Source organism: Eubalaena glacialis, chromosome 6 (assembly GCF_028564815.1).
Source record: "Eubalaena glacialis isolate mEubGla1 chromosome 6, mEubGla1.1.hap2.+ XY, whole genome shotgun sequence".
Lineage (NCBI taxonomy): Eukaryota > Metazoa > Chordata > Mammalia > Artiodactyla > Balaenidae > Eubalaena > Eubalaena glacialis.
The window spans coordinates 75,588,149-75,615,627 of record NC_083721.1 but is presented as its reverse complement, the minus strand read 5'-3'; the positions used below and the strand labels follow the sequence as shown (position 1 = coordinate 75,615,627).

The 27,479-nt window shown below is 49.3% G+C and overlaps 1 protein-coding gene across 1 annotated transcript; it reads left to right on the top strand.

Moving 5' to 3' along the window:
• The first annotated feature begins 10,610 nt into the window (after positions 1-10,610).
• Positions 10,611-13,049, top strand: HES1 (hes family bHLH transcription factor 1). The gene is made up of 4 exons (XM_061193257.1): positions 10,611-10,965; positions 11,105-11,200; positions 11,451-11,538; positions 12,197-13,049. The coding sequence occupies exons 1-4, from the start codon at positions 10,858-10,860 to the stop codon at positions 12,745-12,747; spliced, it is 843 nt and encodes a 280-aa protein (XP_061049240.1). The 5' UTR covers positions 10,611-10,857; the 3' UTR covers positions 12,748-13,049.
• Positions 13,050-27,479: the final 14,430 nt, after the last annotated feature.

Sequence of the window (27,479 nt, the reverse complement as noted above, 5' to 3'; positions counted from 1 at the left end):
TCTTTGAGAATATTAACATCTGAATATTTTTTAAATGAATGAGTGTCTATCTTGTATGCCAGATATAAATATAAACATATATATGGCATATATATAGCAAAATGATAAAAGCATCTGAGAACTTATATGGTATTTACAATATGCCAGGCACTGTTCTAAACATATTCCATATATTGGTCCTCCTAACAATCCTATAAGGTAAGTACTATGAATTTCTCCCCATTTAACAGGCAAGTAAAGTGAGGTACAGAATAGTCATGTCACATAGCTAGAAAGTGAATAAGCTGGAACGTGAACCCAGGCAGTCAGGCTCCAGAGCCTTTGCTTTTTCGCCACCCTGAACATATATAGAGATATGCGCTCAACATTCCTAACAAATAATCACCGGGTCAGTCAAATCTCAGCTGTAAAACATTGAGGAAGGTGCTATTTAAATCTAAGAGGCCATTTCACCTCGACTTTACAGCCCCCTTTATCAATAATACTCAGCATCGTAAAACAACAGGTGTGTTGGGGTACTCTATAAAAACAGGTGTTTTTGTGTGCTGTATTGACACTTTTTTAACCCAGTGTGCCTGGGCGTGATTCCTACATATTCTTGGTTACACGCAATCTTCCACGAGGGGCTGGCATGCATAGGGAGAGTGAGGGCAGGAGAAGAGGTGAGCAGTGGTCCTTCCTGGGGACCAGGTGTAGGCTTCTGCACCTCCCGGTGACTGCCCACCAGACTCACCTTTCCCAGGTATCCTCCTTGTTTTCTTTCCCAGTTTTCCAGCAGGACCAGTGATCTCTCCCGTAGCCTTTTTCCTTCCATCTGCTGCCCAGTGGTGGAACCAGCCTGCTTACATCTTACTTATTAACTATACGTAGATATGGCAGACTGCGATTACAGTAGAATTGTTTGGGAGCTCAATATCTCGCTCCTTCCCACGTACCTTACCCTGGGAATTGCTTTGTACTTTCGTATTGCCGTGTGCTGGTGTGTCTTTAATAACCATCAATAAAGATAGGCCTGGGAAAACACAGCCGTAGATTCCTCTCAATTCTCCTGATTGCAACAGAGGAGAGCTGTCCGCAGGGGTGTCCCTGCTGCCCAGAGGTGCTTACCCGGAGTCGTCAAAGTAAACCCACTCCTTGGACTCAGCAACCTAGGAAAATTTAGAAAAGTACCCTGACCCTCTCAGGGGTCCATTGAATTGCCAGTAAAACATTTTTTTAAGTCGAATTTCACTCGTGCATTTATTGTCCAAATATTTGGGGGTGCTGACTCTGTGAAAGATATTATAACAGACACCGTAAGGAGTTTCTTTGCTTCTTTATCAGAGAAGCAATAGAGATGAAGAATGTGGAGAGTAAAGGCGCAATTTTTATAATATAAACCTGGGATGTCGCCCCTCTGTACAGATGGATAGCATTTGAATAGCAGGAAAGGATGGAAGTAACTGTCAAAATAGACATGTAGTTTTGCCCTCCCCATAGTAGGTGCTCGCAAATAGTCACCGACCTGAATTAAGTTAAACAGGCAATTGGAGATTGGACGGCTTTCACCCCTGACAGGATTGTCTGGCTACCATCCACACAGGTTCACTCCATACAAAGAAAACAAGCTGCGACTCCACCCTCTGTCCAGATGACTTGGAGCTCCAGACACCAAGTCCAGGTCTGTCCCAGGGGCCGGGACTTTGAGGGTAAGTGAGGAGGGTGTAGAGGGCTGAATAGCCCCCCAGGACAGGGAGCTCAAATACTTGAACGTGAGTACCAGGTCCCTCTGTGACTGTGGGAGCCTGGTGAGATAAAGGCCACAGCTGGATCCGTGGATGAGACCCGCACAGCTTGGCAACCTGTTCCAGGAGACAGCCAACGCTCAGGGACTTTATCAAGAGAGCTCCATCGGTCAGGCAGGAGGGGCCGCCACTCACAGCCTCCAGGTTCCTCTCCGATTTCAGTCAAGGGGCCTGTAGAAGCCCAACCCTGCAAAAGGAGCTTCCTCTCCCCTACCTTCCAGCGCAGAGGCAGAGTTGAGCTGAGGGGACCCAGAATGCACTGCAATATGTGGGCAGTTGCCCACATGGTCAGGGAGCTGGAGATGAACCCTGGGTCCTCGGTCCTTCCCCTGGCACTAGAAGAATTTGATGTGCTTGCCTCCCCCTCTGCTCTGAGTCACCCTGCCGCCTCCTCTCCAGGACGACCACCCTCAGACTGGCTACAGAGCAGGATGCAGTCTCCATACTGCCCCCATTCCCTGCCATCACCCCGAACAATCCCACTGCTTTTTCTAGTCTGTGGGCTCTTGTGTTATGCCTATAGCAATATAAAAGCATAGAACAAATAACCTGTGAGGAAAAGTGATGTCGGTTCCAGAGTTCTACAGGGCCCTCAGTCACAGACCCGGTCTCCCTTCCTGAGATTTTCCAGGAAGCCTCTCAGAAGGTACCAGATGCTGAACTAAGCAGCTCAACCTCAGCCCAGTGAAAACTATGGTCACCACTTTTCCATGTCCTTTCCGGAACCTGCTCAGTCATCTTCTTGCTAAGTGGGATTCCTTCCCCTCACCTTCTCCACCCTGGCTTCCTGCCACAAGAAAGTACCCCTCCTCCTTGCTCCCCGCCCAAGATGTGTCCTCCGGATTACTGATACTCTCTAACAAATTGACAGTCATCTCCCTTCTTCCCTCTGCTCCAGTTTCTTGACATCTTATTCTTGCTGGTGGCTGAGAAAGGAAAGTCTGTTCTCTCCTGGCCTCTAAGCTCCTTGCCCTGTTTCTCTAGAGGTACAACTTTCCAGGAAGCTTGTCTATCCTATATCCTGTGCCCTCAACAGCCCATGGTGTCCTGAACTAATCACTTGAATCCTCTCTCTCCCCCTCCCTGGGCCTTCCACCATGTCTTTCTAGGCTAGGTTATAAGGCTATATATGAGGACAAAATGCTGTAATGAACTGTAAAGTGCCTTGTCCACTGTCAAATACTACAAGGCAAGAAGACAGGTACCCTCCAACTCTGTGGAAGAGACCAGAAGCTCCCGAAATGCTAGAACCCCCCAGAGTCTTAAGTGGCAATTGTGGCAGCTGCCCGGACTGTCTTTTCTTGTTCCCTAAGCCTGATACCTAAAAGGAAAATGTATATCTCACATGCAAATACCATCTCTCTACCACTTGGAAAAATTCATTCTTTTTCTCACCTCTCACTCTGCTATTCTGTGTGGCCCCTGCAAGTGGCTTCCTGTCTCCTGGAACTCAGAAATCAAGATCTCTTCTTTTCCAGAGGTCACAGGGTGGTGAGCAAATTCTAGAGGGAATCACGATGCAGCAAGCCTGGCATTTAACCACGCTGTGTGCTGGGCATATTCTGTCACACCACCACACTCGCATACCAGCAGGTAGCTCCGGTTCTCAACCGGAAAATCCATCTTTGGTGGTAATGTTAGTCACTTGCTGTAGATGATATTTCAAAACGTTCTTCTCATACAGATACAGAGGGGAGGGTTTCTGGACTGGTGGGTAGGAAACTCGAGCCTAATTCTGGCCTTCTCTTCCCTCTCTGCGGAGGCTGTTAAACCTTAGTCCAGTCACTTCTTCCTAGGCTCAATTTTCCTATGCATTCAATGAACGGACCCATTAAGGCACCTGTTAGGTCTCTTACTTTGCCTCCCCTACCCCTTTCCTATAAGCCGAGGAAAATAAGCAAGGGTAACAATGACAGTGACTTTGATTTAAAATATGCCTTATACATTCATCCCATATCACTTTCTGGCCCTAAGTTTTATCCAAATGATTCTCTTGGTTAGCTGCATTGTTTTTGTTTTTGATTTTTTGAGAAATTTGATCTGATGTCACAATATGAGCAGCTATCGCCCAGCAAACCCATGTCCTGGGTTTAAAGGGGCTAAGACTTCACCCCACCTTCCTGAGTCTTCCAGAGGCCCCTACAGGCACCAGCCCCCGTGCAGTTCTGAGCTTTTCACACACAAGGGTGCAAGTCAGCAACCGTGCAATCCCTCAGAAATGACCGCCTTCATCCCTGGGCTTGCAGGCTTGCCTCACTGCAGCCCTGCTCATAGAGTAAAAAGTTAGCTGAGAGCACATTTAGAGCCTGCCCGCCATGGCTGCTGTGGCCAAATGTGGGAGTTAAGCTGTCCCCGGTGCCCTGCCCCCGCCCCATGGGAAAGGCTTTCCTGGCAACCATCCTCTTTTTGGGCCCATTAGAAAAGTGCACATTCCCTTGGTCCCACAGGCTGTGGTGAAGTTTTCCAAAGGGCTTGGGGGAAGCAGAAAGCATTACAGCCTGCTATGAGCCAATGCTGAAAAGTTTCTGTTTTTCCACCTTCACCCGCGATTTGCAGTTCGAGGTCCCAGCTTGGCCAGAAACTAACTAGGCAGTTTCGTTTAGAAGTAGCAACTTATTTTTATCAAAGATGGAATGCAGAGCTGCGGTCCTTTCGAATGCCACTGCATGGCAACCAGGACTCTTGCTGCAAGCATTCCTGAATCCTCTTCTGTGGGTAGACACTTGGCTTTCTTGTCTATCCCTTTCTCCATCCAAATGCTGGGTGCAGAGCCGCTCAAGTGCCTCAAAATTAAGAGAAAAAAAAGTTCTGGAAATTCAAAGTATCTTTATTAAAGTGTCTATTTTATTTTATTTATTTATTTATTTATTTATTTAAAGTGTCTATTTTAAATCCAAGTTCTGGCAGTGATCACAACTCTATAAACCCATCCTCAGTTTCCCAAAGCCCACAGCACTGTGGCGTGATGGAAAGGGCTTCGAGCTGGCTTCTGGCCCCCACTCTGGCCCTATGTTGCTTGAACCAGTCCCTGGCCCTCTCTGGGCCTTAGAGTACCCACTTGTAATCGGAGATTGCCTGGAACAGCTTCCTCAACCTTTCTGGGTCAAAAAAGCTTTGAGATTCTGCTAAAAGCTGTGAACCCTCTCCTTGGGGGCGGCGGGGGAATGATGCATTTGTTCATTCATTCAAAAAGTATTTATTAAGCTCCTGCTAAATATGCATGGAGAGACATAATTTTGAATTCCATTTCAGGGGGTTCCCTGGGGGTTCATCCGTGAACCTTAAGGTCAGAAATCCCGGTCGTGAATTCTGCTGTGATGAGCATATATGGACTCATCTAGAAGGACCACAATAATGATTTTAGTAAAGGATCACAAAACTACCAGTCAGGCAGATGCCAGAAGATGAAGGCAGCAAGGCAGTCATTACATCATGCAGGTGACGCCTGGCTTCTCTCGCCTTCTCGGTGCCCCCAGCCAGCACGCGCGAGGGCAAACACGCGTGCACACCGGGGCAGGAATGTGCTGTTTCTGGGCACTTGTACTGTGGGGAGCTGGCTGCAGCCCTACAGAGACAAACATCTCTTCTATCCTGGGCTTTATTTTTCTCACGGTCTCTGAAAGGGCTGCGATCAGGTGATACGTGTGGGACTGCTCCCTGTACAGGTGCGGAGCAGGTATGGAGGGGAGGGGAAAATCCGCCCAGTGTGTACTTACTCAAAGCTCTTTCAATAGCCCTCCCAGGATAGCTCTTGGCAGGGCAGCTACCACGTCTCTGGCAGGCTGCAGGGAATCTGAGTGTGAGAAAGTCAGTCAAGCGGAGGAAAAGGGGGAAAAAAAAAAAAAAAAGCTTCAAGTCCTCAGGCAAAATACCTTTTTTCTTCTTCTCTCACTCTTTCTCCTTTCTTTAGCTTTAAACCAAACCCACAAACCATTCCGATACCCAGGGACAAAGGGGAGTCTCACTAGAGATGCGGTTATTTGTTTTATGGTTTAAAGCAAACAGGTGATGCAATAAGATGGAGAAAAATCACCCTTCATGGGGCAGAAAGGGGGAAGGAGACAAACACAGCAGCCCCTGATTGTATTTATTGGGCATGATACAGTGGGAAAGATTCCTGGTGTTTTGCTGGTCTCACATGGGGATCAAAGAAATGACCTCCGCTGATGAACAGGGTTCAGTTTTCTCTGTGCTTTGGGAGGAGGGGCGGAGGGGATGAGGAAGACGGAAAAATAAAGGCTGTTTCTCTCTAAGAAGAGCTTTCCAAATCCAAAAGGCTTTTCTTGAGTTTAGGAGCTTAGTTACCCATTTGAGAAGGTGCAGAGAGTGTCCCGTTGGTTGGTACTGTTTTCACTGCCCAGGATAAGGATGCTGAAAAATAGCCTCTGAGCACATTTGCAAAGAAAGTTTCTACTTGAATGGTTGGGATGGAGGGCTGACAATTTCATGGCTTGGTTTTTTGTTTGTTTGTTTATTTGGTCCAGAAACAAATTCATGGCAAAATTTTGACCAGCTCTGTCTCTCTATCTGAAAATGTGTGTTTAAATTATTTGCTCATTCTACCAGTCTAAGCACTCCTAAAGTGGCAGTAAACGAGTTGTTGATTAACTATTTGGCCAATGAGGCTGTTTTAGGCACTGCAGTGAGACCATAACTTGACTATGTTCAACATTCTCCACGCACCTTCAGGGTGCCAAATCCTCAGGAGATGACAGAATCAGGGGGAAAAAAAAAAAAGGCTCTTAGGCTAGAAGGGACACGGGGTGGCATGCCCTGCTAGTTAATTAGGGCCCAAGAGCAGACAGCAGTCAATGTCATAGCAGAGTTTAATAGTAGAGGAAGTCACTGGCTCTCATAGATTTGGGGGTAACCTGGAAAGGGTTAACAATCTTCCCTGGGAAGATTTTCATTCCTTGGAAGAATCTGGGTCAGAGTATTTATGCAGTTTTTAAAAAGTCAGATGCTGAGCAGAAGCATTTTAAGAAGCTTGCAAAGTCTGTACAGCAGAAAGCAGGGTAACTCATAGTCTCATCACCTTTCACCAAGAGGATGTCAAACACACAGGGAAACTCCACTTTTTTCAAAAGCAACAGACAATTTTCTGTCATCACCACTTTTCCATCTGTTTAAAATAAGAAAGAAAAGTCCTTCCCCACTGGCCCAGGTTGCAGGTCAACAAAGGAGGCATTGTTCATCATTTCTTCAGAACATGATAGGGCACAGCCCACTCTGCAGTGTGTAAAGAAAACACAAAAAAATCCCAGAGAGTAGCCTGAGGGGCAAGAGTGAGTAAACTCAGCCTGCAATGAGGTACAGGTTTGGCTGCAGACTTGAGGGCTGTCCTGGAAGACGGAAATGAGGCTTGGAAGGTAAATTCGGTCCCAGTCACAAGGATTCCTTGGTTGGACTCCAGGTTGTGGGGGAACATTGCAGTAAAGGGTAGGCAGGTTTCTGCAGAACTTGGATCATTGGACAATGTGCAGTCAACGCCCAGGTGAGCTAGTTCTAGGCAGGTGCTTCCGGGTGAGTGTCAGTCTACACCTGTCACCTAGGAACCTCCTTTACTGGTTTGAACCTCCTAACTGGGCCCTCTGCCTCTGAACCTTGCAAACCACTCTCCACGTTTTCCCAGAGCCATCTTTCTAAAGAAGAACTTTGATGTCCCTTCTCTGCTCGAGAGCATTTCATAGCTCTCCACTGTCTGAAGATAAATCCAAAGTCATTTAGCAAGATGTTTAAGGGCCTTAAGTCTCCTCCTCCTCCAGTGCCTTCTTACACTCCTGGCTGTCACACACCCTAGGCTCCAGACCATGTTCCCTGAATAAAGACCTCAAGTTTCAAAGTCTAGGCTTTCAGTGCCATGGGTACTGCCATCCTCCCCAGCCCCATGACTCACCACATTTCCAATGCCCCAATCCTACCTATTTTTCAAGATACAAAGCACAGGACACCTCCTCCAGGAATTTTTCCAGGATACCCCAATTTATGAGTAATTCAATTATCCTAAAACTTCATAGCATTTTACTTCTATCTAGACACATAACTGTCTCTCTTGAACCTAGGACCTACAAAAGGAATATACGTGGAAATAGGCAGGTATCAGCTGCACTTAAGAGTTCAGTGTCTCTCTGCCCTAGGCTCCCTGAGGGCAATAACTATTGTATTTATCCCTGTACCCCCCCCCCCCATACAGACCAGAAATAGTGTTGCCCATACAGGTGTGGTTCAGTGTTTCTTTTAGGTTCTCCTGATCTGATGGCTTGGGCCATCATCCAAGCCCTAAAAGAAAGGAATAATAGAGGAATGCTCGGTCATCAATCAGGAAATCAGTCTGTCTGCCTCCAGAGTTGCAACTCCTTACAGGCTGCCATTCTATCTGTCGTCGTGGTAATCCCAGGGTTTAACACAGTGTCTGGCACAGAGCATGCGTTCCGTAATGAAAAGAAGAGAGGGGCTTGCCCAAGGTCACCCAGAGTCGGGAACCGCTGAATTTCATCCGGGACGAGATCTGGTGAAATCATTTACAGCATTATCTCAGTGGGGAGCTCAGAGGAAGGAAGGAATGAAGTGACTGAGAAATGTGTGCCAGGCCTCCGGCGGCCTCTAAGCCTAGGGAAAGGCTGGGAGGGCGGGGGGCGACATCAAACAAGACGCGCTCGGCTCCCGGGCTGCCCCGAGCCGCCCGAGCAGCGCCCCGAGCTCCCGGGCGGCGGGAAGGGCGGAAGGGGTGGGGGCGCGGGGCCCGACGACCCGGGCAAGCGGGCAGGAGGGAGGGAGGCGGCGGCGGCGGCGGTGGCGGCCGGCCGGCCGGCCGGGGCAGTGCGCGTCGCCCGCCCTGCGCGGCAAATCCCCCAGGGAGGCCGCCGCCAGAGCCCTGGCGCTCCCGGCCCGGCGCCCGCCACGTGGCACCCGGCGGCGGCAGCGGCGGCTCCTCCCGGCGCGAGGCCTGGCCAACCGGCAGCACGCAGCCGCCCGCGCCGCCCGCCTCCTCCCGGCCGCCCGCCGGCGGCCTCCCGGGCGCAGCGAGGGGGAGCTGCCCGGCCGCCCTGGACCCGGGGAAAGGCGGGCGGCGCGAAGCTGCTTTAACCGCAGCCGCCGAGCGGAGGCAGGAGGCTGACCCGGCCGCTTCCTAAGTGCGGTCAGGCATCTCGTGACCGCGGCGGGCGCCGGAGGCCCCGCGGTGGGAGGGAGGGCCGGGGCTGGGAGCAAACAAGAAGGCCCCCACCCCTCCCCCGGGCTGTTGCTAGTGAGGCTTTCGGCAGAGTTAAAACCTCAAGCCCGAAATCAGGGGTGGAGTGGGGGGTTGGAATAATTCCCCACTCTCCACCCCAGGGCGTGCGCTCCCCGCCCGGAAGGGCTGACCTTGGCCCGGCGGAGTTGGGGGTGGGGGGGTGGTAAGCTCCGGGGCTCGGCTCCCGCCGCCCCCTCGGATTCCTGGCCCGGCGGAGACCAGAGGAGGGGGGCCCGGACACACTCACTCACACACACACACACACACACACACACACACACACACACCACACACGCAGCGCGCGCCAATGAGCCCCGGCCAAGGCGCAGGGGGCGGGGTTTTCCCAGGCTCGAGCACAGCAGCTGCTATTTACCTTCTTGGCTTCTCCCGGGGACCAGGAACCAGCCCCCGCGCTCCGCCGCCCGCCGCCGCCCCCCGCCTCCCTGCCCCCGGGGCGCGCGCACACACACTCACACACGCACGCACACACACATCCTCCCGGCCGGGCCGCAGCCGCGGCGGCAATAAAACATCCTGGCACGTGCTTCGGCTCCTGGCGCGCCCTCGCCGGCCGGCTGATGTCAAACTGCAGCTCGGCTGGTGTAGCTCTTAAAGGGCCCGCGCGCGCCGGGTGCCGAGGCTGCCCCGGCCGCCCGCGGGGCGAGAAGGAGGGAGAGGCTGCTGCTCGGCTCGCCACCTCAACATGCGGCAGAATCGAGAGCCGGCGGGTGGAAAGGGAAAGGGTGGCGAGGACGCGCGCGCGTCCCTGAGGCATTGCCATGAAAGCCCCCCTTGTTCATCTTTCATTTGAAATTCCATTTCCTTTCTGCTCAGTTGGAAATTATTCTGATTGTTTCCTGGGGAAGCGCGGGGTCCAAGCCCCCAACTCCAGAAGAGAAATGAGGGCCGGGCCGGGGTGGGCGTGTGTGGGGGGGGAGAGGGCGGGGATCAAAAACCACTTTGCTCTAAAAAACCTGCAAATTTAAGATGGAGGCACTTTTTCTGCATGCAAAAAGGAATTTTTTGGGTCCGTTTTCTGCATGGTCGACTTTCACCCCTCTCCTCCCCCGAATGTGCGGAGTCTGGGCGGGAAATCACTTGGATGTTTCCGTAACTCACACCCTTACACAATTCCCCCCTTTTAACCACTGCAATTATAACCTTTTATCCTTGCCCTTCTAAACCTTTTTAAAAATATATTTCAAATGAACTTCTTCTTAGCGTCAAAGCAGCTCTATTACACATGAACGGAAATAAGGAGCAAAGACCCTAGCCCCAAAAGAAATAAACTAGACTAGAGCAAACCCAATGCGGAAAAATCCTCTGTAAAGCAAAGCCCAGCAGGGAGAGTAGCAAAGGGTTAAAATCCTTTTGATTGACGTTGTAGCCTCTGGTGCCCCGGGCTCAGGCGCGCGCCATTGGCCGCCAGGCCTTGTGCCTGGCGGCCAATGGGGGGGCGCGGTCCACGAGCGGTGCCGCGTGTCTCCTCCTCCCATTGGCTGAAAGTTACTGTGGGAAAGAAAGTTTGGGAAGTTTCACACGAGCCGTTCGCGTGCAGTCCCAGATATATATAGAGGCCGCCAGGGCCTGGGGATCACACAGGATCCGGAGCTGGTGCTGATAACAGCGGAATCCCCCGTCTACCTCTCTCCTTGGTCCTGGAATTGCGCTACCGATCACCAAGTAGCCATAAGATATTGTAATAAACCCTCAGCACTTGCTCAGTAGTTTCGCGAAAGTCTCAAGTAGAAGGGACATAAACAAAACAATTTTTTTGTGTGTGAAGAACTCCAAAAATAAAATTCTCTAGGGATTAAAAAAAAAAAAAGGAAGGAAAAGAAAATGCCAGCTGATATAATGGAGAAAAATTCCTCGTCCCCGGTGGCTGCTACCCCAGCCAGTGTCAACACGACACCGGATAAACCAAAGACAGCATCTGAGCACAGAAAGGTAAGGGCAGTACCTGCATCTCTTGCAGCCCCAAGAGATTAAGACGGGGTTGGGGGCTCCTTTCTCCCTTAAAATCAAGGGGTGAAATGGCAGGTCCCATGGGAACTCAGCGCTCTTTTTTTTTTTTTTTTCTTTACAGTCATCAAAGCCTATCATGGAGAAAAGACGAAGAGCAAGAATAAATGAAAGTCTGAGCCAGCTGAAAACACTGATTTTGGATGCTCTTAAGAAAGATGTAAGTGGATAATTCTGCTTTTTTAAAAAAAAATAAAAAACCAAAATACTATTTCTCAGGTATTAAGAATGAAACCCCCTTGCCAGCGGGATCTCCGCCTGCACTGCATTCTCTGAGGCGGGAGGGCTGAGCCCCTCTAGCCGGGGTCTAGGGATGTCGCCACCACGGCCGGGGGGGTGGAGGGACCCCCAGCACTCCGAGGCCGCTGGCGGGGCTCTCACTTTCCTCCCTTGCCTTCTCTTCGGTGCAGAGCTCACGGCATTCTAAGCTGGAGAAGGCAGACATTCTGGAAATGACAGTGAAGCACCTCCGGAACCTGCAGCGGGCGCAGATGACGGGTGAGGGCGGCTCGCCGCGTCCCCCTCTGCGGGCGTCCATCTCTCTCCGCGGTGATTTCTTCCAGACTTCCGCCCGTGGTTGTGAGAGGCATTCAGCTACATTTTACTGCCTTGGCTCACTCTTGCGTTCCCACGGTCTGGGGCTTATTTATAGCCACAACTCCAAGTTGTTACTGTTCCGGAAAGGGAGGGAGAGAGGTTGTAGCAGCGAGGGCGGCGGGCGGCTTGGCAGTGGGGGAAGCGGGTGGGGGCGAAAGGACTTGGAACCGTGGCGGTTTTTAAGCTGCGTGGAGCCTGGGGTCATCTGATTTAACACTCTCTCCTCCCCCACTACTGAACGGGAAATAAGGCTAGGATGGTGGAGAAGGGGGGAAGGGCATTATCCAAGGTCACATCGCGCGAGGGTGGGGAGGAGGCAAATCTGAGGCTTGAGATCGGTTTAAATGGAGTGACAGGGAACGGAGAGGGAGCGTCTCGGGTTCGGTCGCCAAGCTAGTGTGGAGAGGCGGATGGTTTTTCTAAACCCAGCCCGGTAGCCAAGAGGCAGCTCCGCGGGCGGGTGGTCAGGGAGGCGCGCCGCGGGGACCTCCCAGGGCGGAGGCGGCGGCTTCGGGGCCAGGGCTGTTCGGTGACCCGTCTGTCTCCTTCTGGCCCGCAGCCGCGCTAAGCACAGACCCGAGCGTGCTGGGGAAGTACCGCGCCGGCTTCAGCGAGTGCATGAACGAGGTGACCCGCTTCCTGTCCACGTGTGAGGGCGTTAACACCGAGGTGCGCACCCGGCTCCTCGGCCACCTGGCCAACTGCATGACCCAGATCAACGCCATGACCTACCCTGGGCAGCCGCACCCCGCCTTACAGGCGCCGCCGCCACCCCCTCCGGGACCCGGAGGTCCGCAGCACGCGCCGTTCGCGCCGCCTCCGCCGCTCGTGCCCATCCCCGGGGGTGCGGCGCCCCCTCCCGGCGGCGCGCCCTGCAAGCTGGGCAGCCCGGCTGGAGAGGCGGCTAAGGTGTTCGGCGGCTTCCAGGTGGTGCCGGCTCCTGACGGCCAGTTTGCCTTCCTCATCCCCAACGGGGCCTTCGCTCACAGCGGCCCAGTCATCCCAGTCTACACCAGCAACAGCGGGACCTCCGTGGGCCCCAACGCGGTGTCGCCTTCCAGCGGCCCCTCGCTCACGGCGGACTCCATGTGGAGGCCGTGGCGGAACTGAGGGGCTCAGGCCACCCCTCCCCCTAAATTCCCCAACCCACCTCTCTTCCCTCGGGACACTAAACAGGAACTTGGAGGCTGGGAAAGAAGGGACGACTTTTGTGATTAAGTGGTTACTTTGGTTTTTTTAATTTCTAAAGTTACTTTTTTGTAGAGAGCTGTATTAAGTGACTGACCATGCACTATATTTGTATATATTTTATATGTTCATATTGGATTGCGCCTTTGTATTATAAAAGTTCAGATGACATTTCGTTTTTTACACGAGATTTCTTTTTTATGTGATGCCAAAGATGTTTGAAAATGCTCTTAAAATATCTTCCTTTTGGGAAGTTTATTTGAGAAAATATAATAAAAGAAAAAAAAGAGTGAATGCTCTTATGTCTTAGAACTGATTATTTCAGAATATGTAAAAAAGAAGGTCTCGGGCAGAATTTGAATTACATGTAATCTGAGAATTCAGGAATTGGCTCTTTTGTTATTAAAAGAACATTTTAAAAAATCTGTCCAACCTTCTACCAACCCTCCTTGAACTAAATTCCATTGAATTTGTGAGAGAACCCATCTGATACGGCTTCCCTGATCAATTTGTGGTCAATCTCTTAAAGGATTTCAAAAACTTTTCTAGTTGCAATTGGGTAGTTCATTCAGTCCTGGCGGTCATACTAGCTCCTTCTGAGGGTGGAACAGGGCTGAATTCATGAAGTTCATCAATCCAGTACTATTGCCCGCTGCACATTTACGGGTGGCTCCTGCACCACTACTGCCCTGGGGTAGCTCACCAACATCCAAGTGAAAACAGTCTTCATAGCTGCAGCCTCCAGCCTTCAAGTGTCGGAGTCTTCCTTTAATTAGTCTTTAGGTGCAGCTAGACATTTTCTGTACCAGCATCTAAAAGTTTGAAATGCCTCTCTGCACCCTCTTCAAGCAAGCTGAGAAGGTCAACAGATTCCTTCTGCCAAGGAACAGCTAGTTAGACTCCCAAGTGGAGCCCGAGTCCAGATGATTAACACCAGACATATGTTTTTGATAAGTTTCTGTGCTTGGCTCTAATAGAGAAAGCATGTGGGGGCCTTGCTGGCAAGCACACAGGCCATCTTCCCCTTTTAATACAAACAGCAAGCGACCCCTTTGCTTGGTCATGCCCCATTTCCAGGCAAGATGTGGGCTCCAGATAGAAGCAAAAGGGTTGTCTCCGGTTTCAGCTCACATAACCCTCCTTAACAAGTCCTAACTCAAAGCGGACAGCTTTAAACTGTGCCAGGATCTGCAGGGAATTTCTTCCAAATCCCATCACAAAGGCTTGTCAGATTTTGTCAGATTTGGCCAGGTGTTTGACTGCATCCAGGTGTTGGGGAAATGAAAACCACGAGCCCTGCGAGACCAGACACATCAGCGGCGCTGTGGGTCTGGCGGACGCGCCTTCCTCCCCCACCGACGGCCAGTCGTCCTCCCTGCCCGGCCCCTCCCGCCAGCCTCCTCTCACCCCCCTTCTTTTGGAAGGGCTTCTGGGAGGAGAAGGATGAGGCGGGAGAGATCAATCTTTGAAGCCTTCCTAACAAAGATAAAGCCAACGATTTTCTGTCTTGTTTCAAAAGCTTTACCTCTCCCCCGCCTAGCTGGCCTTTTCCACAGGCCAGTGTGGAGAGCCGCTCTATCACAGGAATGATCTAGCAGACAGCAGTCAGTTTTCTCAAATACCTTCCACCCAGTTTCAGACCTAGAGTGAGAGGTTTAAAAGATACTTTAAAAATTTTGGCTCCTACTTGCCTCATTTTGTGTCTGTGAAAGGTGTCCAACACACCTTCCCCCCAGAGAAATACACACACATACACACACAGCCTTCTTTATCATATCATTTTTCTGCCGTTTCTCTCTTGTTTAAACACAAACATAATAACAATTGCTCTTTTAAGACACCCATTCCAAGCTCAAATGCTTCACTTGGTAAATCTGTCCTCTGGCTCCGCTGGAAGTGTCCCAGCAGAAATAATGGAGACAACAGGGTCTCATTTTTATAGAAGTACATTTATGTTCTTAAAAATTGACACACACACACAGTGAGATCACTAAATCAACTCAAAACTAAATCTCTTTGTCTTTCCCTGTGCTGAAGGGGAACAACTGAAAAGAGTGGATTTTTATTAATATCATCAAAAGCACACAGATATGGGGGGAGTGATTAAGGAAAAGAAGTAAACATTTGTTCGTTTGAAAATAATTACTAGTTTGAAAATGGTCTTTTTTTCCTGAATTTGGGTTTAAACTAGTAGATGAGGCATTTCTGTACAATATAGAAAGAAAGGGGAGACCCTAGGCCCCAATGGGGATTTTCAGGCTCTTGTGTCAGCTCTGCCACCAAACTCACTGTGTCACTTTGGATGAGTCATTTCCCTTCTCTGGAACATTTCCAAGTCCGTAAAATGAGTGGGTTTATGTCTAAGGCCTTGTGCCCTCCTGCACCCAGGCTCTTTCTGGAGTAATTAGTTGGGGGAGAGGAGAAGCTTCAATCTGGCCCCCACCTGGATCCTTCGGGCCTGAACTAATTACACAGCCTCGGGTCGCACCCAGCAGCCCCTCTCCCCCGCTCCCGGGCGGTGACGATGGCTCCTGGAGATCAGGCGCGGCTCCCAGCTCCACGTCCGGATGCTGGCCGCCGGCCTCGCTGCCGCGTGCATTAGCCTCTCAATGGAGACCCTCGGGGCTCCGGCCCCCCGCCGTCCCCGGCAGCATCCGGAGCGGAAAAGGCGCTGAACTGGAAGGGGGCTCTCTTGGGTCTAGACGGGCGCCTTCTCTAAGCGGTGAATTGCCGCGACTGGGAGGCGCGCCCCATTGCACCCCACGTGTTGCTGGAGTGGGGACCCAGGGGTTAAGCTGGACCCCCTCATCGTCACCGCCGTCCCGGGAAACCTGTCATTAAAGTCAATTAACTTTTCCCACACCCCTTGGCCGGTAACAACCCGCTGCTAGCTTCCTCCCCGGCTCCTAAGTGCAACCAGATGGGCGGCCGAGCTGCCCCCGCCGCGCGCCCGCCGGGGCCGCCGGGGGTTCCAGGGAGGCCGCCAGGGCCCGCGGCCCGGGCGGGGAGCAGGCCGGGGCGGCCACGCCGGGCCAGCCCCGGCGGCCCTGCAGCCAAGGTGGTTTGCTTAGCAGGCCCGGCTGCTTTCTGGCAGGAAATGAATAGCTCCCAGATGAGCTCAGGCAACCTGAGAGGTCGTGAGAACGGCGCGAACCCCCGCCTGTGCAGCCGGCAGCCTGCCAGGCCGCGGGGGGAGCGGGCGGCGGCGGCGGCGGCGGGAGGCCGGGAGGCCCGGCGGGCGGGCGGGCGGCGGCGGGGGGAGAGGGAGGAGGGAGCCGCTGACACACGAGCCCGCGCCCGCTCCCGCTGACAGGCAGGCAGCCGCCCGCGCCCGGCCGCCTCCCCCGCTTCCCCGCCCGCGGCCCCAGCGCCTCCCAAGCAGCAGGCCCTTAGCCGCAGAAACGCGGCCGCCCGGCCCGCCGGGCCCGGGGGTGGGGCCGCCTGCCAGTGTTTTTTCCAGTTCCCCCGGTAGCTCCGGGCCGCATTTAGAAGCCGGGAAACTGGGCCGAGGCCAGTGTCAGGGCAGCACAGGCCCTCGCGGCCGCCGGAGCCCTGCCAAGCGGCAGGCCAGGCCTTGGGCGGCGGGGGTGGGGTGGGGATGGAGGCGGGGGTGGGGTGGGGATGGAGGCGGGGGTGGGGTGGGGATGGAGGCGGGGGTGGGGTGGGGATGGAGGCGGGGGTGGGGTGGGGATGGAGGCGGGGGTGGGGGGGGATGGAGACAGGGGGGGATGGAGACAGGGGGGGATGGAGACAGGGGGGGATGGAGGGGGGATGGAGACGGGGGGGATGGAGGGGGGATGGAGGCGGTGGGGGGGAATGGAGGCGGCGCGGGGAGCGGTCGGGCAAGGGCGGCTCAACGCACACCGTCGTCCCAAAAAAGAGCCATCGTCCCAAAAAAGAGCCGACAGACGGCAACTCGCGACTCCGTAAAAAAGGAATCTCATCTTCGAAAACCCCAGCACCTACTAAGTGCCCAGTAAGCCCCCTGCAAGCGTTAAAAAGATAACACTAAGTCCCACCCAGCCCCTGCCCTTCCAGAGCTCTCAGTTTAGCTGGGGAGACAGACAAACATCCAAGTGACTCACCCCCGACCTGATGTGGGACGTGCCAGAAAAGAAGTTTCAACAAAGGGCACCTAAGAACAGAGAGATTGATTCTGATTTGAGAGGAAACCGGGTAAGGTCTTCAGAGAGTTGGCACCTGAAGCGGAGAGGTGACAGATGCGTTCCACAGGAAGAGATGGGACTGGAACTGTGAGGGAAAACGCAGAGAGAGGTAAATATGTAAGTCCAGTTTGGGGGAATTTCAGGAAGTTTGCCATGGTTGTACTGAAATTTTCAAATATATGAATTGGCTCAGAGGTCAAAAACATAGAGCCAAGGTTGTCTGCTTCAGTCCTTGGACTGCAGAATAGCCCAGAGGTTAAAAGCACATGATCTGGCTTCAGGTTGTCTAGGTTGTAAGTCCAGGCAAATTACTTATCTTCTCTGTGCCTCCTTTGTACCGTACGTGTCATTTGTACCTCACAGGGTGGTATGGCATAGGGTTGTGAAGATGAAATGCATAAATGCAGGCAAAGCATTTAGAGTGGTGCTTGGCATGTAAGCCCCCAGTGCATGTCAGCTATTAATGATTCCTAAGCCACAGTGAGGGATGTTCACCAAACGGGAAAGCCAGCCCTGGCCTTTGCCCAGTGATTTCAGGAGCTGCTTGTAATTGCACCGGGCCCCATGTGAAAGCACCACTGCCTCTTCCCTAGGTTCTGAATTTCATGTATGCATTCAATAATTATTGAACCAGGTACCATGGAAATAAAGGGAGAAGAAAGGCATGATCTCTGTAGGTATAAAGCTCACAGTCTAGTAGGCCCAACAGACTAATTTAAAAAAAAAATTAATTACTCTATGTTAAGTGCCATAAAAGAGGAGTAGTGTACACTGGTGGTACAAAAAGGTGGTGACACGTCGTAACAGGTAACTTTTGTGGCCTCCAAATCATGATTAATTTTTGTATAAATTTTTGTGACCATAGAAAGTGCTGGTATAGTAAATAACTAGTCAAATTCTACCTAAGAAAAATTAGTGTCAAATGGTTAATTTTAAGATTAATCATTTTACAATACTAATATCTTCTGAATGAGCAGAGTCACCTTGATATGGTCAAGGAATGGACGGGGAGTCAGGGAATCCTGGTTCCAAACTGGCCACTGCCTGTGAGATGCTCAGCAAGTCCTCTTAAGTCTCTGGTCTTCAGTTTCCTCACTGACAAGGTGAGAAGCTTAGACCAGAAGTCTCTGAAGTCCTTCTCAAGTCCACAGTCTGTGATTATCTCCTCAGCATGCTTCCGTGTGCCTCTACAGCTTGACACTTGTGATGTGGCTACAAGAACCTGTATCTACAAGAACCTGTATCTGGCACATTTCAAAACTTTCAACCAAGGTCCTGGGATGATTTTACATCAGGTATTTTCATCTGCAGTTAAAGATTTGGAAACAGACCTGAAGCATGGGCCCTGTACTTCCACTGTTGCAAGGAAATAGGCCACATGTTTTCTTGGAGACCTGCTGTGTTAGTGAGAATCGTGTTCACTGTGTGACCCATCAAAGGAAGACTACATCTGACAGGATTAGATGTATCTAATATCTGCCACTGAGACCCTATCCTTCGCTGTGATATCTTGTTATCTTACTTGGAAAACAGAATAGCAAGAGTTAAAAATGCCATCACTTTCCCTCTTCACCCTAAGCACTTTCTCCCCACCCCCCCCTTCACTCACACACTTCTTTTCTGAAAAGAGAATGTGGTCTGTTGATTACCAGACTCTCTCCATTTAGGAAACATATTTCCCCAGCTGGTTAGAGTTTTTCCACTGGTACACTTACTGAAGTAACTAAACTTACTGAATTAGTCTGGTTAAACAAGAAGAAATTAGTGAAGTCAGTCTGAATTAGTGAAAAATCTGAATTTTAAATATCCAATAGGAGGAAGAACAGTAAACTTGGCAAATACTTGTAGTGAGTCTGAATTCATAGTTTACAGAAGCGCTTGCTTTCATAAAACTAATGCACTAAAGTCATTTAAAGACTGTATTCTCTTAAGCAGGTTAAACATAGCTCTTGCAGTATTATTTATACTATAAATCTTTATAGTAAGAATAAGAAGAGCCATGATTTGCAGCTCAAGTAAATAATTGAAGTCTAAATTAATAATAAGGCTTTACTGCAGCTATTCTTTCTATGTCTGGATATGTTTCCAATTGTAATTTGCCTTTAGTTAAGCAGGGATCAATGAATCTTCTTTTTTTTTTTAGAATTGCAAGTATCAATGATAGTGATGTTATTTAAGGAACATTCTTTGTAGTTTACTATTTTGTTATTGACAAATGTGATCTGTTTTCATGTTAAACTAATTCTGCTAGTTTAGTCATCAATATGAGACATGAAATTTATAAATCCAGTTGACAAAACCTCCAGCCTAGAGAAAAACTACTTCAATTGACAAACACCACCACCCTAAACTTGATGTTTTCTGGTAGTTTCTCTTCTATCAGCTTTTCCCCTAAGCCATACATTTGTCCCTATGGCATCAAAATGTAAAACAGGAATATTATTCCTTAAGGGGGCCAGGAGAGGGTAAGTGCCACGTCAAATCAGTTTCAGAAGCAAGTACCATATACGACATTTAGGAGTAAAAGTAAGTAAAAGTACTCGAGGCATTTCTTCATTTTAGTGAATACCCAATAGATATCTGGGATCAGGGATGAGATACAAACTATAAAGGAAGGCTTCCCGTACCCCAGATTTGTGAAGAACAAATACTCTTGAACAGAAGTTATTCTTTCCTGTGCCTGTTCCATAATTAGGACCCATAAGATTATTTTCATACAAATAGAATCTTGAAGGAGCAAACAGATATTTCCCTTAAAACTCTGTATAACAAAGTAATTGTGGAATTGCCCATTAATACCTTACAGAGGAGAGCAAGCCTCTAAAAAACTCTGAAACCAAAGACTCGTTTGGATTATTTTTGTTTTCTTATTTTGGAGTTGGGGGAAGGGCACGATGGGAAAGGAGCATAATGTATGATCATCTAGAGAACTTGGAAACTACTGTGATCTCATTGAGATTTCATTTTAAGTTCAAACCAGGGAGTATCCATCCAAAGAAGAGACATTTTGAAACAGTTTAGTGCTGGGAGCAGTTCATAAAGGATAACTTAAAATGTCATTCTTGCCTCAAATATTCACACAGCTCCTATACAAAGACCTGAGGCTATAGTCATATTTACACGCATATGCTAGTTTAAAAATAGAAGTTGGATTTCAAACAATTGATCATCTTGAGACATAGCAACTGTTTCTAACCTATGTGGGGTTGAATTCAACTTTTTTTTTTTTTTAACAAATTTATTTATTTATTTATTTTTGGCTGTGTTGGGTCTTCATTGCTGCGCGCGGGCTTTAGTTGCTGCGAGCGGTGCGCGGGCTTCTCATTGCGGTGGCTTCTCTTGTTGCGGAGCACGGGCTCTAGGCGCGCAGGCTTCAGAAACTGTGGCTCGCGGTCTCAGTAGTTGTGGCTCGGGGGCTCTAGAGCGCAGGCTCCGTAGCTGTGGCTCACCGTCTTAGTTGCTCCGGGGCATGTGGGATCTTCCCTGACCAGGGCTCGAACCCGTGTCCCCTGCATTGGCAGGAGGAATCTTAACCACTGCGCCACCAGGGAAGCTCCTCAACTTAATTTTTTAAAAGCCAAGTTTTCATGTTCAGCGTACAGCCTCCAGCCACGGGTTCAGATCTTGCTCTGTGCTGCCCCTCATCTGAGCTAGTCCCTCCTCAGCCTTTCCACTGTTCTCTCTGGAAACTTGTTCTCTTAAATAAATGCCACTCTACCTGCAGCCTCGGTATGAACACCCCCCACCCCCCCCACCCCCGCACTGCCGGTTCTGCTTTTCCTTTGAGCCTACTGGGTGGGTGACACATCACTGTGCCCACTCCACGTGTGAGTAGGGTAGGAAGCAGGGTAGGGGAATGAGGGGTGCGGGTCCCAGGGCTGCAGCGTGAGGACCTATTCCCAGTGCCATCCCCCCCCAACACCCTTGCCCAGACAGGGCTTTTCCTTCCGCGGGGAAAAGTCTGGTGTCATCCAGCTCTCCCACTCCTTGGTTGTCAGGTCCTGGTCAGCTCTCCTTCTGACTGGTCCTGGCTTCTCCCCTTAAGCTTACTTCCACCTGGCTCCATCCTTCCCTTCTTTCTCAGGGACTGCACTCTGGATGCCTTTCCCCTTCATCAAGGATGTGGCCCACAAAACATCAGCTCTTATTCCTGAATTTTCAACCTCCTTTACATTTTTTACTTTTTCCTCAGCATATAAATACATTCATTTTTCTACCGTCTTTCAGAGCCAGCTTCCACCACCCTGCACCCCTCTCTCCACCCGTGACTGCCCTCCTCCCTTCTCACCAAGGACCCTAGACTCTAGTTCTAGCTCGTAGCCTCCCCTGCCTCACTTCTCTCTCACTGTTATCCCTGCAGTCAGACTTCTGAATGCCCCTCCCTCTGTGAACAAATCAGATGGTCCCTCTTTTGTTCTTTCCTCTGTCAACATTTGTGAGGTTCTGACCATGTGCAGACTCCATCCTGGACATTCTCTCCTTCCTTAGCCCCCCTGGCGCCCCTTTTTCCTGACTTCCTCCAACCTCTCTGGTGACTTCTCAACATCTATCATGGGATTTTTTTCCCGCGACCTACGCATTAAGGTTGCTTCCCTGAAAAGTCTATCCATGACCTTTTCCTGTTGTCACTCGTCACCCACCACAGTGACTGGTATCTGCATGAAGACCACCACCAAATCTGGTATCTTCAATCCCAAATTCTGTCCTGAGCGCCAGACCGTGGACCTAGCCACCCACGGGCCATCTCCACATGAAAGTCAGTAGGTCCCCATCTCTGCGAGGTGTCCTACCCCTGTCTTCCCAGGCTTAATGCGTCTTCCTCAACCCCACCACCGATCTCCTCCCTGCATCCCACAAGACACCGGGAACCATCAGGCTTCCCTGTTGTTCGAATCTCAGCCTCCTTTGTCATTGCCTTTGTGCAGGAGCTTCGAGGTTTTTGCTTTCACCTCCTTCAGTCTTGCCTCCCTCCAACCCATCAAGCACACACCAGTCACATAGCCAAACAACCACGTCACCGAGAGAAAACTCCCAAAGGCTTCCTATTGCCTCCACCTCCAGAGAAACTCACGTGATTTGCTCCTGACCTACCCTCCTGCCTTATACCCTACAAGAAGTCAGCATCCTTCTGCACTGCACCAGTGCCATGAGCCCTCCGTCCCTTTACACACACTGTCCCTGCGCTGGAAGCATCACTCTTCCACCTCTCTAGAGACCTCCTACATATGCATCCTTCAAGACTTTGCTCAATTCACCTGCTTCCAGAAACACATCCTGACCCCTCCCCGTCCCTCTTGGCCCCTCCTGGAGCATTCAACACAGCACTGATGATACTGGATTATAGTGTATCTTTATCTCTCTCCCCAACCCAGACTGTGCAAGTTTTGGAGGCAAAAACAACATATTTTTTCTCTACTCACAGCATGTGGCACAATGCCTGCCATACAGAAATCCTTCAGGAAGCTATACATTACTAGTGTAAGAAGAAGGAGGATATTAATAAAAATAACAACTCACATTTGAATAATACTTTAAGGTTCACAAAATGCTTTCGCAAACACTCTCTCATTTGATACCAAAAGCAATCCATGTAGGTAAGTAGGACTGAAAATGTTATTCTCATAGCCAACGTGGATAATTCATCTCAAAGAGAGGAAATGGTTTGGCCAAGGTGGCAGCTAGAGAGTGACAGAAACCTGTTCTCCTCACTCCTGCTTTGCTGCCTTGGATGCGTAACTGAATCTCTCAGGGCACAAGAAGCACAGGTCCCTTCCATCCTCCTGTCTACCGAGCGGCAGAAGAATTAATGCAATCGAAGCCAAGGTTTTTATTTACACGGAAAGCTTAATGATTCTCAATGGAAAAGAATCAAAAAAAAAAAAAAAAGAATATAGATATATACATAAATATATATGTATAACAGAATCACTTTGCTGTACACTTGAAACTAAGACAATAATGTAAATCAACTATACCTCAATAAAAAAATAAACAAACTGGGTGGAACAAAAAAAAAAAAAAAAAAAGCTTAATGATTCTCAGCACAAATGAATTGCCAGGAACTTTTCAGAACCAAAAATTATAGAGAGAGAATGGGAAAATAAATCCTAAACTTTAAGAAGTAAGAAAAGTATCCAATTTTGAAGATCATATTTGTGTGGCTGGTTTGAGAGTCATTCTTTAATAGGTGAAGGAGTCACACCATGACCCAGAGAAACCAGTGGGTAAAAGCACCTAAGGGTGTAACAAGGCGTTCCAAAGCACCAGCCATGGGGGTGGCCACACCAGAACAGCTGCCAATACAGGGCGGCTATTTGCAACAAGATCAATACAGTCTCTGTAAGCAAAATGTCCCAGAGCCACGAAGCAGTTTCTGAATTTCCAGATATAGTTTGGGCTTTTCTTTCCTGTCTGTGACTGCCGGTGTTTGCATCCCAGTTTTGTGGTAGATCAAAATGAGCATGTATTACCTGAGGGGTTTCTTTAGAAGAGACAGTTTGTTGAGGTCACCTGCAGCTCAGGATGCGATACCGGAAACCAGGGGCATCCAGCACCAGTGGGTCACCGGCCCACAGAATAGCTCTCCGTTGCAGCTGGCTAGTCATTCACCAGGGATTCGTGTAGCACCTACTTTGTGCCAGGCGCTCTTCCAGGCACCAGAGTTTCTGCAGTGAACAAGACAGGCAGGCCACAGCTCTCAGTGAGCACATATCCCACTGCGGAGAAGACAGTTAAAAAAAAGAAAAGAATAAATAAAGGAGAGAAAGTCAGCTCATGGTAAATACTATGAAGAAACTAAAATCCGGTGCTGTGATAAAAGGGACAGAAGTGTGGCTGGGGGTCTAATTTGGGATGGATGATCAGGGAAGGCGTCACTGAGGAGGTGACTCCTGAAGCCAGGAAGGCCAATAAAACAAAAAGCCCAACCTGATTTTATAGGTCCGAAAATGTCACCTCTGGCCAGCCTGGGCAAGGTTTGTAAATGGCTGACCGTGGTGCCTGGGGCCACAAAGAGGACCAGTGTCATTTGCTGCTGTTTCATGAATACAATTACTAAAAACTTCTCCCAGTTTGCAAAGCACTTGAAATATTCGAGGTAGAAGCTAATTCAGAGAAAACGGATGTAATTCCTTTGTTTCCTGCAGGAAGAAGTGGGGTCTATGGCACGAGCTTTGGTTCTGTACCCATGTGTTCATTCCGTAGATAATCCTCTGAGCTTTCACCTTGCACACGGTGGTGGACTGGGAACCCTGGGGATGCAGTGATGAACAGACGTGAAGGCCTTCAGGAGGTCATAGTCTAGAGAGAGCCATGGTGTATGGACCATATTGGAGGAAAAGTGCTGAAAGCCGTCATCCCAACACCCCACCCCGGTCTAGCCAGGAGCCCTTCTCCACGGTTCTGTATTTCTCCATTCATTCATTTATCGAATATTTATTGTATACCCATTATGTGCCAAGCCTGGAAATACAAAGGAGAATAAGGCAGATGGGGGTCCCTGATTTCTCAGGACTTAAGTCGTAGCCAGGAGGAGAGAGACAATAAAACATTAAACAAAGAAATTAACAAGGTAATTTCTAAACTGATGAAGTCTTCTGAGGAACATAAAATAGGGCATGAGCTAGCATGTTGGTGGGGGAGGGAGGAGTCCTCTGGAGAAGACTGTGAAGGGTGGGAGGATCCAGCAAGTCAAGATCTCAGGAGAGAACATGACAGGCAGGGATACGGTGGGAGAAAGTCCAGCAGCAGCAAAGAGCAACGGCGTGTCAGGGGAACAGCAAGGCCAGCGTGCCTGAAACATGCTGACCAAGGGGAGTGGGGCCCTCACTCAGCCTCAGAAAGGCTGGCAGTTCACGTGGGGCTTTGATGGTCTCAGTGAGGAATTTGGGTCCGACCCTAAGAGCAATGGGAAACCACTGGAGCAGCGATGCCCCATAGAGATCAAATGTGAGCCACGTGTGCGATTTAAAATGTTCTAGTAGCCACATTTTTTAAAAGTACAAAGAAACATTAATATTAATTTTAATATTTTATTTAACCCAATATATCCAAAATATTACTTCAACATGTAATCCATGTGTAAAATTATTAATGGGATATTTTACATTCTATTTTGGGGAACTAAGTCTTTGACATAGGTGTCTGTGTTATACTGACAGCAATTCTCAATTCAGACCAGCCACATTTCGCGTGCTCAGTAGACACCTGTGGCCAGTGGCTGCCATCCTGGCCAGAGCAGCATTGGAGGGTCTAATGATAATCGTCTTCCCAGATAGCCAGGCTCAGGGCTATCTTTCATTTCTCCCTTCCCCTCACACCTACCTGCCATCATCATCCACCAGGAACTTAGATAGTTCCCTCTCAAACTACCACATCTATCCCAACATCTACCCCAGCTCAACTGTCTTCAATATTTTGCACATCAGTTATTGCTACATCTTCAGAATTGTGCTTTTTGCCTTTGCTCTATCTCCACCAATCTCTTGTCGCCGGACTACTGATGTTTCTGCTAAAACACAGCTCCCCCTTCTCCCTTCTCCCCCCCAAATCTTCCATAGCTCCCACTGCCCTCATATAACACAGTTAAAACCCAGGTCCTACTTGGTCCACTTCATCTCACTTGCACCAGTGACTTATGCAAGTAATGAAAGTCATGTAATTTTATTTCCCAGAATATCCTTAAACACTATGAACAGTTGTAAAAACATTGAAAGCTTTCAGGCTTTTGTTTCCATTTATTATTCCCCTTTAATAGTAATTTTTCTCTCTGTACAAAAGTGTTCTCTATTTTTTTCTTATTTGATAGTTTTTATTTTGTGAAGATTTTTTTTTCTTTTAAAGGCAATTCCAGTGACCTGCAACATTTGGATATGAGTTGCCTACTTATTGCTTGATTTCTTGGTAGTTCTCATCCCACAAACCAACTGCTAGCAAAAGTGATACATGGCAAATATACATCATCAGGATAATGTACATAATCACATGGGAAGTGTGTGTATATAAACATTTAAGCGAAAGTAAATTTAATTGTGTTTTGAGCCACCTATGACATCACTTGAAATTACAAGAAACTCTATGAGCTATAACAAGTCCAGGCTGGAAATCTCTAAAATCTTCCTTGACTTTGGTTTTGACCTTATAAGAACAACTGAGCTGCCATCTTTGAAGTACAGTTGAAGGCCATTCCTCATGTTTTTCTTTTTCCCCTTGGTTGAAACATTTAAGTAGCTGAATATGTAATTTTTGCAGACCCCACTCCAAAAGAGCCATCAAAACCAAAATTCACCTGATGCCTACATGTCCACACAACTGCTCTTGACTATGGATGTGAGATATTAACTCCAGAAATAGACTGGATGTGAATTGAGTCATAAATTGCTATTGAAGGAAGTTTGCGCTTACATCCCTGGAAAGTAATATTAAAAGGCCAGGGGTTCACAAGCCTGCTGCAGCTGGAGTCCCCTAAATCTTGTCTATCAACTTGATTTGGCTTGATTCTAATTTGGTTTGAGAGCCTACTTCTGTTCTTTGCATGTATTTGAGTATAAATGAAGGTCTAATAGTACTTTTTCCTTGTCTAACAGGCACATAAAGGCACTTCTCCTTGCCAGACCATGGGGTCCAGGGCTTTTCTAAGAAAATCCACCAACAAAGCTCGTAAAACTTGTGGCTCCCCAGGCTGCCTCGAGTTCTGGTCTCCAATTTTCGTATTTCCTCCTAACATTAAACTCTTACTGAGCACCTACTATGTGCGCGCACTGTGTCACTGTGGAGAGACAGATGAATGAGACACTAGTCTCTCCATCTCTGGAGAATTTAGGTATAAATAAAATATTTTCAAAAGGGGGGCCCCTAAGGTGATTCAAAGAAAATGAGCGCTTCTTTTTTGAAAGGCTGGGATGCCAGCCAGTTTGGCAGTTGAGAGCAGAGGAAGAAGTGAAGAGGTTAGAAGAAGTCCCAGGGCTGGGTGTGGTTTCCAGAGGGAGGGCAGAGAAAGGCCAGGTCTGACTGGTTTCATGTGCTAATGAGTCACAGCCATCAATCAATCCTTGTCCATGAAAGCTGCCTCTTTAAATCCCCTGGAGGGGGCCAGGTGGAGCCAGAACCTGACCTGGAGACGGGCCCTGCCCCAACTCACGGTGACCTCGGCAGTGTCACTTGCCCTAATTTAACTCCAGTTTCTTTATCTGTAAAATGGGAACATTGGATCATATGGTCCCAGGAGTCCTCCCAGTAGGCCTGCCCCCCTGAATGAGGGCCAATACATGTGGACAGTGTGAACTGTGGAAGTATTTATGCCAGATGTTGCAGTTAGATGGCTGTGTTCCATGAGTTGCAAGTCTACATTATCTGCCCCCAGACACAGAGCCCCTTTCAATTGCTCTTTTCTCCACCCTCGTCCCGAATCTCTGCCCACTCCTATTTCTGCCTCGTTTGTTTCCCTCTACTCCCTTCTGTTTGGTTCATGTTTCATTCATTCATTCAACA